The sequence below is a fragment of the Verticillium alfalfae genome, genomic scaffold (assembly GCF_000150825.1).
Source record: "Verticillium alfalfae VaMs.102 supercont1.6 genomic scaffold, whole genome shotgun sequence".
Classification (NCBI taxonomy): domain Eukaryota; kingdom Fungi; phylum Ascomycota; class Sordariomycetes; order Glomerellales; family Plectosphaerellaceae; genus Verticillium; species Verticillium alfalfae.
Window position 1 is genome coordinate 1,698,404 of NW_003315033.1, and position 14,913 is coordinate 1,713,316.

The 14,913-nt window shown below is 53.8% G+C and overlaps 7 protein-coding genes across 7 annotated transcripts in view; 3 read left to right on the forward strand and 4 right to left on the reverse strand.

Annotated features, from left to right (window-relative positions):
- The window catches only part of VDBG_05629 (conserved hypothetical protein), a gene marked incomplete at both ends in the record, with an annotated part of 2,095 nt that extends 638 nt beyond the window's left edge, over positions 1-1,457 (reverse strand). Inside the window, 4 exons of the mRNA XM_003004470.1 lie at positions 4-283; positions 338-559; positions 633-1,241; positions 1,348-1,457. Coding sequence (XP_003004516.1) covers positions 4-283; positions 338-559; positions 633-1,241; positions 1,348-1,457 — 1,221 coding nt within the window. The remainder of the gene's footprint in view (positions 1-3; positions 284-337; positions 560-632; positions 1,242-1,347) is intronic.
- A 3,235-nt stretch (positions 1,458-4,692) lies between these two features.
- VDBG_05630 (conserved hypothetical protein) lies at positions 4,693-5,593 on the forward strand (the record flags this gene model as incomplete). Its single annotated transcript, XM_003004471.1, has 2 exons — positions 4,693-5,324; positions 5,554-5,593. 2 exons carry the CDS (start codon positions 4,693-4,695, stop codon positions 5,591-5,593), a joined length of 672 nt encoding a protein of 223 aa, XP_003004517.1.
- A 568-nt stretch (positions 5,594-6,161) lies between these two features.
- VDBG_05631 (WW domain-containing oxidoreductase) lies at positions 6,162-7,178 on the reverse strand (the record flags this gene model as incomplete). The annotated part of the gene is made up of 1 exon (XM_003004472.1): positions 6,162-7,178. One exon carries the CDS (start codon positions 7,176-7,178, stop codon positions 6,162-6,164), a length of 1,017 nt encoding a protein of 338 aa, XP_003004518.1.
- A 382-nt stretch (positions 7,179-7,560) lies between these two features.
- Positions 7,561-8,705, reverse strand: VDBG_05632 (conserved hypothetical protein; the record flags this gene model as incomplete). Its single annotated transcript, XM_003004473.1, has 2 exons — positions 7,561-8,312; positions 8,672-8,705. 2 exons carry the CDS (start codon positions 8,703-8,705, stop codon positions 7,561-7,563), a joined length of 786 nt encoding a protein of 261 aa, XP_003004519.1.
- Positions 8,706-10,702: 1,997 nt separating this feature from the next.
- VDBG_05633 (oxidoreductase domain-containing protein) lies at positions 10,703-12,079 on the forward strand (the record flags this gene model as incomplete). Its single annotated transcript, XM_003004474.1, has 5 exons — positions 10,703-11,003; positions 11,076-11,182; positions 11,231-11,387; positions 11,448-11,680; positions 11,738-12,079. 5 exons carry the CDS (start codon positions 10,703-10,705, stop codon positions 12,077-12,079), a joined length of 1,140 nt encoding a protein of 379 aa, XP_003004520.1.
- Positions 12,080-12,128: 49 nt separating this feature from the next.
- VDBG_05634 (conserved hypothetical protein) lies at positions 12,129-13,544 on the reverse strand (the record flags this gene model as incomplete). Its single annotated transcript, XM_003004475.1, has 1 exon — positions 12,129-13,544. One exon carries the CDS (start codon positions 13,542-13,544, stop codon positions 12,129-12,131), a length of 1,416 nt encoding a protein of 471 aa, XP_003004521.1.
- A 740-nt stretch (positions 13,545-14,284) lies between these two features.
- Positions 14,285-14,707, forward strand: VDBG_05635 (predicted protein; the record flags this gene model as incomplete). The annotated part of the gene is made up of 1 exon (XM_003004476.1): positions 14,285-14,707. One exon carries the CDS (start codon positions 14,285-14,287, stop codon positions 14,705-14,707), a length of 423 nt encoding a protein of 140 aa, XP_003004522.1.
- Between the last annotated feature and the right edge of the window lie 206 nt (positions 14,708-14,913).

Below are 14,913 nucleotides of genomic sequence, written 5' to 3' on the forward strand. Positions count from 1 at the left end.
TACCATTGCCTTTGGCCTCTTGTGCCAGAACCTGATAAACTGCGTGTAGCTTCCAAAGGACCAGCGCCCTTGAAGTACAAAAGTAGGTGGTGGTGAGGCCAACCTTATCGTGTCGCGAGGCGAATAGATGTTGGTAGCCTCGTCGTGAATGAGCTGCATTCTTACCATGGCTATAAGGGCGCGGTCGTTTGGTATCACTTCTGACTTCTCGAGTACGTCCAGACAATCGTCCATATGTTTTGTCCAGCGCATAATGTCCATTTTCTTGACAAAGGATGCAACACTGGTGGCGTCAGTCTCAAGAAACAAGCTACCTACAGGCGAGAGCAAAGCTTACGTTGCGTTCAGGAGATATGCTGCCAAGACGGTGCGTCGTTCCTCCATTGTCCGTGGGGGAGAGAGGGTAGAGCAGGGGCTGTTGAGGCCGATGGATTTCCAATACAAAAGTGGTGTAGAGAACTTAGAGAGCTCTTTGGTGAGGCCAAGATCGTAGACTAGCGCAATCGCGAGTTGTGTGTAGAAGCAAAAGAAGGGCTTTGAGCCCGGTTGTACGTTGATCCTGCACGCATGCGAAACAAAGTCAGCTCCCATATTCACTGTTTTAGGTTCATCTTGTCGTGACGATTACCCACCACGCCATGAATGCAATGAGACCAAGAAGGTAATCCATGTTTCTTTCATGTTCCATCATGAGTTTCTGACTGATTATCCATCGGATGCGCTCGCTCATATCCAGCTGTAGAGGTCTTGACCGCGTCGAGATGGCCATGATACACAGCCAGAGAAATGGGCGCTCCTGACGCATTTGTAGTGCTGAGGCATACCGTGAGAGGTCGACAAAGGGAAAGTATCGCAAATGACCGTCTCGAAAATTTATGAAAAGAAGTTCGGCCTCTTGTTGTGTAGGTTCAGGCCCAGACGTGAGACTGTAGCTATAGATTCCGCCATGAACTTGTGTAGATGAGGCCGGTGTGCCCTGGCAAATTGGATTTGTGGACTGAGATATTGATGCATAGTTTGCGTCCTCATGTGGTGTTGTTGATCCTTCAGTTAAAGAGGCGGGGTCACCTGACACGGAACTTTCAAGATCTGTAGAGAGGTTTCCATGCCCTGAGGCCCTCAGGAGAACAGCAAGATGATCTAGCTTCTTCTCCAGATGAGCAGTACGACTGTTGACTTGCTTCTTGGATCGTTTTCTTACGCTGGATGCTGACTGACATGTTTTGCTGAGTCGATGACACCTAGTTCAGGTGTCAGCGAGACGATCAGGCTCAAGAAGCCATGTGGGATGAATGAGGGTCAGGCTGTTGCCAGAGTCACTCAAGATGGACAGCACGATTGTCGTACCTTTCACATGCGCCTCCAACGCTCCTCAGCGTGCATTTGCACTTGGCTTTAGCGCAGTTAGTACAAGCCCTGCCATAAGGCGCCGGGGTACCGTCGGAGACAGACTCCATTTCCGTGTTGGCGTGGCTTGGAGGGCTCGTGGTTATGGGTTGGGGGCTGCCCAAGTTCGGCCACCGGCCGCGGGATGAACACCTCTCTGGTTACCGACGGTGAGTATGTTGATGAAAGCCGGTCCGCCAAGCCTTGTGACCTGAAGGAGACGCAGTAATAAGGATATTTGCCTCAGCAGAAGACAGCCTCGAATCAGTATTTCTGGATTGGAAAGTAAGCATGGGACCATCAAAGCGGGATTCAAGACATCGGACTATCCGAAATCCGTGTTCTATCCGCATCGGGCTTGGTGTTGCTTATGTAACAAGGCATTGGAATAAAGTTCGGTTGACTCTTAGAGTGGGGCCGGGATTCTGAACTCCGTTCCGTTTTTTCCGAGGCAGTAGTGTCGAGGCCTCAGCCCCTCATGTCCTATTCACCGACAGGATATTGAACGGTATGAGACCAGACACCAGCCAGCCCAATTGTGTGTTGGACCAGCTCTTCTGGTCTTTGCGCAGACCTTCAGACGTGCAACCTTCTCCAGCGGCAACATCCTCCTAGACTGCCTGCGAGCCTCGTTCGGATTCTATCAGTGCTTCATTTGAAGTAGAGTGAAGAGATCTTCCAAGCGTGGTCCGCGGACAATGTAAAATAGATATAGGGATATACCATATCTGAGTTCTAACCCTCCACAGTCCTTATATAAGTTCTCGCAGCCAAAGCCCCTGACTAGCCCTCTGTGCCAAAGGCCAGCAAGGGTCTCCTAACGGATCTTGAGCATCAAAACTGCCGCCAGCGCTGTGATAGCTGCTGGCGGCAGAGCCGTTGCCTTATAGACATTTCGTTACACAAGCTGGCTTGCGAAGTGTGCTCCAGGCGTACTCAATCATTTTCACTGGGGTATTCTGTCTTGCAGCTGTCATTTCGAGTGCAGGCGTCTTCTCCGCCTGGGGCATGAAATGGAAAGATGTTCGCAAGAAGAACAGGCCAGTCATCTCTCCTGACGACCGTGCCGCAAATGAGTGCGGCACGAAACGTGTTAGTCGTTGGTTACGGACGGTTCAAGGCTTATCAACCATGGCGACCTATGCACACTGCTTGCTAGTCGATTGAAGCATGATAGAAAGTGAATGCGGGACAAAGTGTACACATCTACGCTGTCTTGACCTGAACTGTTGACACTGCTTACATAACGAACGCGCAATGACGTCCTCGTCGACGAGTGGAAAAGTGGACTATCAAATACGCGTATCCGACAAAACCTTGGATGAGATCAGCGCACAACACCAGCGGCTACCACCAATCATCGTCCGAACGTGAGCCCGCCAGTAGCTAAAGCACAGTGGCCAGTGCAATTGAATCGAGGGTAGAAGGATCCTGAGCCTGTGGCTGCAAATATGTGACCCGCGTATCAGGCTGCATACCACTTGTAGTGTTGGAGCCTGTGACGTCTGAGGTGTCGCACTTACTAGGTAGAAGGGCACGGCACCATGAGGTGTCTTATCATCAGCAAGCTCCGCAACACTGCGGTCAATAGGTTTCCGTGTATACTCTGGATTCTTCCTCGCGGCATTCGCCAATTTTCGTGGTCATCCCCAGCCAGTCCAGTCCGATGCAAAGTGATCGCCAAAGTTTGTCGGATGAGTTGCCGATCGAAACGGCATCCGAGAAACTTAAGTTCCTTGAAAGCCCATTTTTGATCACGCGAAGAAGCAATGGCAGCGATGCTCGACACAACGTGACGGGCGACGACCAGCCTGTCCTTAGAAAGAACGACGACGCTACGAATCTTGAAGTGTTCTACGACCTTTTCTTTGCTGTAAGCTTCCACAGAAAACACCCCTGCACAGCCATTTCTCCATCGCAAAAACTGACCGACATCAGGCTGTGAGCGTGCTTCTGAGTATCTGTCCTGCCCAACAGTCACTAATCGCGACAGTGCTTGAACCTTTTCAATCAAAACCAGCAGATGGCTACGCTTGATGGTCTCTCTGCATATGTTGGATTCTTTTGGTCAGATCTCCATCTAAGCCTTTGCGGCTGCTGGAAATACCTAAGGACTGACTTTAGAGGCAGTCTTCTCTGGACGACCTGGTTTTTGACCAGCATGTACGATGTTCGCTATGTGACCGACAGTATTTTTGAGCGCTGCTGTCGTGGGATTCACTTTGCAGTATTTGTCGGCTTTGTAACTGTTTCACCCAACTTCGATCCAAATGACCAGGACTTCCGGGTTTTTCGGACTTTCTGTGAGAGCACACTCATATATGAATTGGCCTCCTTTCGACTGACGGAATGCTCTAGCTCTCATATTGATGGTTTCTCGGCTCTGTCTCGCTGTCGAGTATGGCAGCGTCGTTTTTCACGCTCGACGACACAAAGCAATGAGAGCTCCCCTCATCTGGATGGTGTTGATCAACACCTTCAATGCGATGATATATCTCATTGTAACGTTTCGCTTTGACGATCAGGCTGACCGAGTATTCTATAGCTGGTTTCCTGTCTGTGCAGGTATGATCATTGAAATGCTTGAATTCGACAAAACCCCTAGACTAAGTCGTCTGTGTTTAGTTGAGATCTTGACTGCGCTCGGCATGTCGGTCTTCTACCCTGTCCTCAGCTTTGAGGCTACCCCGTTGATGCGAAGACTGAGCCTTCTCACCCTGATATTTTTCGGCGAAGGCATCACCGTGGCTTGTGCTTCGATTACCAAGGTAGTGAACGCGGACGGACACGATGCGTGGAGTATGCAGTCCCACTTCCCAGAAATACTGCGAACTGACTTCGTGCGCTTCAGCCTATGACACTATCGGAGTAGTATCTGCCTGCATAGCTATCAGCTATCTTGTGTTTATGATCTATTTCGACTGGCTACAACGACTCTATGCCTCGCGGTGGCGACAGATTAGTTGGACGCTTGTACATTTCCCTCTGCATCTAGCTCTCACGCTGTTCATCGAAGGATGTGCACAGTACATCATCTTCTGGAAGACCTCTGAGTTTCTTCGAAATCTCGGACACGACTGGGCTCTTATTCGAGAAGAAACAGTTCAGGAGAGAGAGCGTCTAGAAGAAAACGGCGATCAAATGACTAGCAGTCAATTCGTTCAGCCGTACAGAGATTGGGTCGAGAATTTCTTCGAAGACTATTCTCCAGGCTACTATGTTTACCATTCAACCATAATCAAAACATTGGATGAACTGGAGAGCCTCGATATCCCGGCCGCTCGTCAACGAGTGAAAAGTTCAAACATGACGGCAGAAGAAGCACTCCAACAGGACGGAACGATCAGGGCCTTGGAAGAAGGGCTCAAGACCATCATCTTCACTGTTGACAACATTGTCAGTCTGAATTACGGCATTGACTTTTACGTCGATCAAGTGGAGACGGAGAAAATCGACCCCTCGGCAAGTCCTACCACGGCCGGACTCGACAACCAGAGCTTCAACTTCGCAGTAAGCTGGCGTTCCTATCAACGGATTCGCACCGTCTTCCAGTACACATTCGTCTGCGGGGGCGCTGTGCTAGCCATGGCGAATGTCCTCTACATCATTGCAAGAAAAGAGAGGTGGACCAAAGGTGCCGTTCTTCGTGTCATCTTCAACTTCCTCATCGCCCTAGGATTGGGTCTCGTGGCCTGCGTTTCTCAGAACACCATGGGCTTCTTCAATTACCACACCAGCACCTGGATCCTGCCGACCTTTGTTTTCGCATACCTGCTCGTTTTCATCGTGAACCATCTCACAGGGGAGCGGCGGATGGTTAGTGTAATTGCTGGCGGCCTCAGGAAAGGAAAACGACAGATCATGCCCTTGAAACGGCGCAGCAAAGCTAAAGAAAACATGAGGGAGGTTGACGAGGAACGGCATAAGAGCGCTTCAACGTAAGCGTTCACATCGTTGGCTTTCCCTTCCAGTCCAGGTTGTCTATACCACTTTGGACCAGTCTTACATTCGAGCGCTACAGTTCTGCTCAGGGGACTTTGATTTTCATCTTAAAATTCCGTTCACGGGCGCCGGAACCGGGCCACAAAAGCCCATATTTTAAGCAAGACTACCAGTAATCAAAATGAACGTTGGTGGAACTAGCATTATACAAATGATTCATGCTAGTACCAATTCAATTGCCGTCGTAGCAACGGCAAGCCCCTGAGCTGCAAATTGTATCCATGACTCGAAGTTGCGACTTGTTCTCGACAAGGTTGCTAAAGACCTGTGTGGTGGCGTGGGGGAAGCATGATGGCTGGGGGCCCTCTGTCGACGATTTGAGCCAGTCTCGACTCTGCTTGAGAAGCGTTGGCAGTTCCGTGACTATGTAGATGATTCCTATCAGCAACACACTGGCTGGCTTTCACCCGGAGTTCGCCTTCTGAGGGGTTGTATCAAGTGTTACTGAAGACATGTCTGCTCATATTCGTCACCAACGAATGAAATATCTTGACGCCGGCTGGGCACTTTACTCAAAAGAAATCATTTGCTATTTACTCCTGTGAAGGCAGTTGGTTAATGCGTATTGAACAATGTTCACGACTGCGGGTTCCTTTGTCTCATCTCGATCTCGCGTAAGGATTGTAGATCCGAGAAGGGGCTTGGTAGTGACAACGCCAGTTGCATCTGCACCAGGGTGCTAAATCTATATTTCGTTTCGAACCAAGTAGCAAGCCATCGCGGTATTGAAACCAAGAAGCCGTGCCCGGAAGCTAGTTACTACCCGATTCCAGCTACTCTTCCTTGAAACCTATCATCTCGTTTCCAATGTCCCAAAGCTTCTTTGCGTTCTCCACATCGTAAGCCCAAGCCGCGTGGCCACTTGCGCCCTCCTGCCAGGTCTTTCCAGCAGGAATGAGCGGGTCAACGGCGCAGTTGTTCAGATACTTGCCGCCGCGTCCCTCCCACTCCTTGCTGACAGCGGCGTAGATTGTTGTGGCAGCTCCTTGAGGTGCGCTCTTGAGGTCGGCCTTGGCCTCGTCGGTCATGGAGGCTACCCATTCTGTCGTATCCATGTGGTTGGTCAGATTGGTGAAGATGACGCCGGGGTGAAGAGAGAGAGCGTGCAGCCCCTTGGAGCTGAAGCGACGTTCAATCTCATTAGCGAGGTAGATGTTGGCCGTCTTTGACTGTCCATACGCGAGCCACGGGTTGTACGGCGTCTTCTCGAAGTTAATGTCCTCGAAGCGGATGCCACTATCGTTGTGGGCAATGGAGGAGACGGAAACGACACGGGAATGGAAATCAGGTGAGCTCCCGGCAAGCAGGGCAGGCTTCAGCAGCTGGAACAACAGGAAGTGGCCCAGATAGTTAGTGCCGAACTGCAGCTCGAATCCATCGTCGGTCTTCTCATCGGGAGTGCACATGATGCCGGCATTGAGGATAAGAAGGTTGAGCTTGTCGCTCTGGTCAAGGAAAGCTTTGGCTGCGCTGCGCACCGAACTGAGAGAGTCCAAGCGCAGGGTGATCGCCTTGATGGGTGCGTCGCTGCTGGCGCTGGAATCCTTCTTGATGGCTTCGATGGCTTTCTCAGCCTTGGCCGTGTCCCTCGCAGTGATATACAGGGTCACGCCGGCAATGTGGAGCGCCCGGGCTGTTTCAAGACCAATACCAGAGTTGGCACCGGTAACGAGGGCGACTTTGCCGGTGAGCTGGCCAACACGACCTTCGTCTTCGATTATCTGAAGGGCTGTAGGGCGAGCATCACCAGGGCCCTTCGGCGTAGCGTAGCTGGCGGTGTATCGAGACATGTTGTTTGTGAAGTGTGTGTCTGAGTGTGAGTGAGAGAGAGAGAAGTTTGTATGATGTTGGAAGATGCAATGCGAATGCTTGATGATGATGATGTATTCCCAGTCAATCATCTACTACATAGACTCCTTTTATATCTTCTTTCACTGGCCTATTCACCTCCTTCGGATGGCTCGTTGTCCAACAGACATTCTCATGTTGACCACCGCTTACAGATCTTGGGCCTCGCGGGCCAGCCCAAAGTAGGCTAGTTGTGTGGACCACCCTCCCGTATCAATACGGCGAACTAAGGTTCCTACGCCGCTTAGAAAGAATCTTGACTCGACGTCCAATGGTCTAACCCACCTCGGACCAATTTCACGCCGCATTCCGTATGGCCTACCCTTATACAACTGCAACTGATCCAAACACGACATCGCACGGCCACTGAATTACATCTCTCCACTCATCACCAAGGACACCCTTGATGTGACTTAGAAGCCCAGCAGGCCATGACCTGAGACACCAGTGCTCCCTGTAAAAGGTCATCAAGACGGCCAGGTGGGCCAAGACGGCGAGTGCCACGGAGTGCCGCGCCGAACACATGTCGAGAAAGTCTTGATGGACCTCGAGACCCCATCCCCAGATGACCTTGCCCTTCTCGGGCTCTCCGGGATTATCAACCAAGGTAGCTATTCGTTCAATGAGCTGGGAAATGGACGAAAGACACGCCATCTCCTGTGAAGTTTCGGAGAGATGCCTGACGCGCGCTACGAGCGGCTGGAACTGTGGGAATCTTGCAGTGGTACCCTGGAGATCATCGCCTTGCCGTGTCATGGACGGCAGGAGAAGCCAGGACTCTGAAACCAGGGCCGGAGGGAAACTTTGCTGCACGAATGACGTTGTGCATCGCCCGAAATGAAAGGCGCGCAGCAACTCGTCCACGGGATCGAACTGAGTTGGCTGCAAAGCGCGCAGTTGATGGGGTCGCATGAAGGGCTCGGCCACCGCGTACATGGAGGTGAACGCGGAGAAGCCCAGCAGCGCTTGTTGGTCCGTGGCTTCAGGCGACTTGAAGTGCGGCTTGACGCGACTGAGCGCGGTCTGATGGTGAGCGACGGCTCTTGCGTTACCACTTGAACCGAGACTGGTCTTCGCTGTAGAGCTCTAATGCCGTGAGGGCAAGGATACTGTTCAGTAAATAGTGGTGCGAGAAACCCAATCGAACGAGACCAGACTCCAAGCTCCGGGCACTATCAGAGAGATGGCCGGTGATTTGACGGCGGTGCCACTGCTCGAGGAGCTCCAGATCAGCGACGCTATCTTCGTTGATAGGCGTAATTGTCAGGCTCGGTGCAGAGTAGCTGCACGATATGTCGGCGCGGTGACACGGTCCGCATTGGGGACGAACCTCGTTGCACTACGGGGCTTCAGCTCCAAAGCCCTGGAAAGACGGGGATGCGTGGTACCTTGGCGTGGCGCTCTTTGCATTGCAAACACCCGTCTCGAGACTTACTATGCGCTTTGCGCCTCCTAACAATGCTCGTCATGAGGATGGTCACTAACTGGTGCAGGAGGCGGTTGTGTCTGGGCGAGGGCTGTGGAGTTTAAACAGCCGTAAAGATACGAGCTTAGCGCGAACACATGGTGGATCCCGGCCGCGGATGACTAAAGAAGCACAAACTTCCACGGAGCAGTTGCCTTGCCAGTCAACAACGTGGGCAAATTTAGTGATCGTACTGCGTGACTTCAAATCCGTTCGCTTCGGTTCGACAGGACATCTGGCCTGACATGACTGATGTTGGAGACGCAAGGAGGGGGGCCACGTCGACCACGCATCCGTCTTCTTCGAAGAAGCCGCAACGATCCCCCAGATCCCCGACACGCTCATGACAGCTGCAGTCGGACTCCCGTAATCTGGAACCGTGGAATCCTTGAGCGGCCAATGGATTTACTGGTAGTCTATGGCGCTGCCGCACATGGAGACAAGTTTGATGTCTGCGCCCTCACAGACGATTATGAGTTGCTCTGGCGACGGCCCCGTCCGCATCCACGCAGCAACAGCGTGACCCTTCACCGTGTATCGAGACGACAAATTCATTTAGAACCGGATTGTTGAGGGCCAAGCTTCCCACAACCCAACACGTCCATAGCTAAATAAAGCCAACTGTGCGGAGCAACCGAACAGGGGAGCTGATTGGGGGTTGAGGACTACGAGAACGTGTACATAAGGACCGCGGAGGGCCCTCCAAGCTGCGGAAGGCCATAACCCAGATGTATTTCGACCCCCAATCTATGTTCTATTGCTGTAGTCTATGTGTTGAAAGCTTCTTTGCTCTCCTCCAAAATTAGGAACGACATGACGTCTTGAATCCCCAGCCCCAAGACAAGACTCCACTATCGTCTGTTCTTCAATTCGACTGGGAATTCGTTCGGCAAGCCCGATCAAGAGGTGAACGCATCACAGAACTAGGCGATCTCAACTGGGAGAGACAAACAGTTGTAGGGAATTGCGACGAGGACTGTCCTTTTCACCCAGTAAAACAGGGAGTACATGCTGTTTCCTGCTATTTATACATCACCGCCTCCTCGACGGCTATTCCCGGCCCCTAATTATTTCAGGACCAAGTTAACCGTGAAGCCGTCCAAGAAAGAAAAAAGAATCAAGAAGAAGTATTCAAACCCGAAAGAGAAGCACGGCGTCATTGTAAATAGATGAGGAAATAGCCCTTCGTCTACCAACCAAGGATAAGTTGTTAACCCAGATTCTTCTGAGCTTGCACCATGGACAACTATTATATTTACGGTACGCCTTCATCTTTTGTCCTTCACTCTGCGGGGATCGTCGACAGGGGCTGGAAGTACAGCCTTTCAAGTAATGGAGCGTGTCATACCAGCTCTTGGCGACGCTATCGTCAAGCCAGACGCGGCCAGCCTCTGACTTTCCAGTGTTTGATCGGTAATGGGATCGGAAATATCTCGCCAGAGGACCGCAGGTCGAACGACGTCGCTTGGTCACTTACCTCAAACGCTCAGGGGTGGTGCGTAGGATCCAGTGTACGGTCGTCAGAGACTGATCCTCCTTTCGATCGTATTCCTCCTGACTCATCTAGAAGAGAGCGAACGAAGTCTCGAGTATGCTATTATTATGGTCGTGCATGCTTTGTGACAGAAGTTGTGGCGATATTGTTTCTCTGGGTGTTGCTGGATCTTGGTGTGGTTCCCGGAGTTAAGGCTAAGGGCGGTTTGATGCCTCTCGTCAGAGCCCCGCACCACATCCTCGGAGTTGGTTGGGCTAAAAGCTGTGAAGAGGGGGAAGTTTCTCCGGAGCCCCGAGACTCCGCGAGCTGGAGTCCACCGACGTATGGCACCTTCATCGCCTGGACGTCGCACCATGCATAAGTAGAGACCGGGTACCAAATGCCCTTTGCTCGATCTCCTTTGCTCAATCTCATCATTGTGTCTCCAGAAGAAAAACTTCTCATTGCCGTGTCCATCAAGACCAAACCATCTTCACCAATCCGCGATAACTAAACAGGCAGACATCATGGCCCCTATCAGAGTGGGCGTTGTAGGCTACGGATTCGCCGCCAAGAGCTTCCACCTTCCTTTTATAAGTGCTATCCCCGACTACGAAGTCGTCGCCATTCTCCAGCGCGCCGAGGCTCCCGCCGATCCGGCCTCCGCCGCCGCTGGCTCGCACTGCACCGTCGATTTTCCCAAGGCGCGACACCACCGCACAGCGGACGCTTTTTTCGCAGACGCCGATATTGACTTTGTGGTCGTCGCCACGCACACGGATACACACGTTGCGTTCGCGGAGAAGGCTCTCGAGGCGGGGAAGCACGGTATGTTTTTGTCTTGGCTGCAGCGGAACATAAAAGCGACGGCCAATCATGTCTGACCGAGTGTGGTGATAGTCATTGTCGACAAGCCCTTCGGCAGGTCGGCCGAAGAGGTCGACCGGGCGATTGCACTTGCTCTGAAAAAGGGGCGCATTCTCACATGCTTCCAGAACAGGCGATGGGTATGACTTTAGTTCCGAGGTGGAAAGAGAATACTGACACGGGTATAGGATGGCGGTTTCCAGACCCTGAGGCAGCTGGTTCACAAGGGGGCCCTCGGTGACGTTAAGGAGGCGGAGATCGTTTACGACTTTGAGAATGCGCCGTGGCTTCACACGATGACCGCAACGAAGTACACCCCCGGCGATGGCATGGCCTTTGGCCTGGGTATGGTTCCGTCACCTTCCTATCCGACGATGATCACAAAGACCTGATAACGTCGTAAAGGAACCCACAGTGTCGACCAGGCTGTCACCCTGTTCGGCAGACCCAAGTCGGTGACGGCCTTCTTCCGCGCGCAGCGAGGCATCGACAGCGAGGTGGAAGACTCGTTCACGATTATCCTGCAGTATGATGGTCCGCAAAAGGACCTCCTCGTCACCGTCAAGACGGCCGTGACGAGTCCTGTGGCGGAGCAGCTCAAGTTCTACGTCAGGGGCACCAAGGGATCGTATATCAAGGTTCGCACCGCCCCCGCCTGATCGACGAACGACACCAGCACTAACAAACCCGCCCAGCACCAGCAACGCAGCACCTGCCCTCAGGAGGAACAGATTGCGGCAGGCACGAAGCCTCTTGACGAGGGATTCGGCGTTGAGTCGGACGACCTGCGCGGCGTGCTGACGACGTACGACGAGTTTGACTCGAGCGTCCAGACCCTCGATCCCAAGACGAAAAAGTACACTGGGCGGTACCCCACCGTTACCGGCCGATGGATCGGCATCTACGAGAACGTGGCAGATGCCATCAATGGCAAGGCGGAGCTCGAGGTCAAGGCGCAGCAGTCGAGGGACGCCATTCGCGTGATCGAGCTGGCGAGGGAGTCCCACGAGAACGGAGTGACGGTCGCGTGGAAGTAGTGGTGTGGTAGGAATGAACAGCGTTACAAGAACGGACCACGCGTACTTGCTACTTGTTGTCTCTTGCCGATTCATGCTCGTCCCACCATTTTTGCAGGCCATCTGCGTCACACCATGCAAACCGTGATGGGTTCTGGAACCACCACTGCCCACCTTGTGTCGTTGGCTTGTCGCTGATGTACTTCTTCAGGCTTCCACCGTCGAAGAGATGGTTCTTAACGCCAACGAGGAGCACAGCGCTGCCAACTTGAGGGGAGAAGTCTTTAGGTTCCAGCATACAGGCTAGCATGACGTGCTTGTCAGTGGAAGGGTCGGCGAGGCGCGCGATGCGTTGTTGGTAGGGAGGGATATGCGATGGTTCAATGCCACTGAGCGCGGTAACAATGGCCAGAACGTTTATGGACCAGTTTTGTTTGTACGGCAGGCTGTTGATCGCACGGAGAGGAGTGAGCTTCAGGGGAATAGAAGTGTCCGTCCACTGCCTAGCCAAAGCCACTGGCGGACGCTGAGACCCAGGCTGTGCGCGTGATGATCTGGGTGGCGAAGCAACTTTTTGAACATTGGTGTTGCTTTCATCGTGGGTTTTGTCCTCATGTCCTGGATGGCCTCTACCTCGAGCAGCTCTTGACGGTGACACATCGCGATCCTCGGGCAATGTCGACACCCGAGCGCTCGCAGACGCCTGGATCGCGTTGGCAAGACGCTCGCGACGCTGGGTCGACCTCGTTGGGGTTACGATCATGGTCTCAAAGGCGGCCTCGTCATCTGAGTCGCCGTCGTAGCGACTGGGGGACTGGGCAGCCTGACCTCTGACGCGGGGACGCGTAGACGTCGCCGCAGTCAATGCCTGCGCTTGGTCCAGCGCGTGCTCGACGTCTTCAAAGTCAATATCGCTATCTGCGATCAAGTCCTCTTCATCTCCTTCGGTTGGCAGCCCACGAGAATGCCTCTGTGTGAGTGATTGCTGTTCCTCCTGGGCCAGCTCATCATCGCCACCGTCGAGTGCTTCGTGTCTCGCAGCCTCGCGCAACGCATTGTGCCAGCCGACAGTCATGATGTCGCTCACCACAAGATAGACCATTTTCTGTCTCCCCTTTCCATCTTCGGTAGTAATCTGCATCCTGCGCGTTGCAAAAGTGGGCAGCTTAACGTAGGACCCGACGGTGACGGAGCCGGTGTCGACGAAGCGATGCATTTCGGGCACCAGGAGGGCCTGTATGCAGAGCTCGCCGTCGCCCAGCATGAGACGCACGACGCGCCATCGACTTGACGGGGCGAGGGGTGCCGACTCGATGCCCTCGACGAGAAAGATGGAGTCAGGAATGCAGTAGCGAGTGCGCAGGAGGTCGGCGATGAGGGGCGTCGGGACAAAGGGCTCAACGTCGCGGACGAAGGTTATTGGAGATGGGGGTGGAGGGGGGACCAGGCCCTCTCCCGGAGCATCGGTAGGTGCCGCGAGCGACATGTGTGTAATGTCATTGTTTGGCGTGCGTGAGCTGGGGGATGGCGATGTTTAGATTAGGAGTTTGTGCCAGACGGTCTGGTCTCGATCACACATGTTGCGAGGTAAGGCGCGGTCCCAAGGGGGGCCTGCTGCCTGCCTTAGTGGGGCCCTATGGATCATCTCGGTGCTTACAGAGGCTTAGCGCTCTCTGACCGCTGCACTGCAGTAGGTTTTACCACAAGCAGCAGGCCCAGATGGACAGCGACCGCTGAGCGATGACCCAGAAGGGAACCCCTACGGCCTAATTTGGAGGCCTAGCGGCTTGATGCCTGAGCCATGTCTCCTGCCGGTATTCACCATCAAGGCATCTGCTGCACGATGACGAGCTGTTCCAGCCTACATCTCCATTCGTATGATGGTGTGTTATTTCTTGAGAAAACCTGGTCACGCCAGCTCTGTCACGCTAATAAGATTGATGCCGAGGCCGAGATGGAGGCCTCTAAAACCATGGTGCTCTCATCACATCACAGACCGTGAGCCTTCAGAGTGATGTGCTGTGATAGCTGAGCCACTTGGTCGCGATCTGCCAAGAGTCATTAAACATCGACTGTCGGACCAAGCGCACCCCATCCGTGACGCAAGACAACTCCTTTTGTTGAATGGCCGTTTTTACCCCCGTCAGTCCTCTTCGTTGGTACTGCAACAAATCACTGCAATAAATCACCGGCCGCATCAGCGTCTAGCACAGCACCCACGACACCATGGCTAGCAAGCCGAGCAAGATGCTCGATGCCAATTTGGGCCATGGAGGACGGTCACGCTCGCCCTCGGCATCATCCGACAACGGCCTGCCTGCGTACGCCGACACGGCATCCACGGCCCAAGACGACGTGATACCCCCCGAGACGCTGCTCCTCGCGGGCACCACCATCCACAGCACCGCCTCCATCACATCACCACCCCTCTACGAACTCTCCCTCGCCCTCGGCCACCTCACGCCATCGCACCAGAAGGTCGAGCTCTCGCGCCTCGACTACCACGTCCGCCGCGCCGGCGTCGCTACCGCGGGCGATCGGGGCCCCGAGGTTGCGGCGCGCCAAAAAGCATCTGTACAACCTGTCGCGGCCGACGGCGGTCATGCAGTCCAACTTCCCCTTCTACCTCGAGTCCGTCCGGCGCAGTAACCTCGGCCACGTCGGATTCAAGAAGCGCCACAAGATGGCCGGCTCGACCGAGTACCGCGCCCTGCGCGTGACGCGGCCCAACGGGTGCGGGCGAGCTCAAAGGCGGCGCCGCCGACGTGGCTTCTTTCTCGATCAAGGCCACGCCGCCGGTCCGTTGGAAGTGCCGCGAGCAAAAAAGGGCGGGCCGCTGCTGGCGTACGAACACG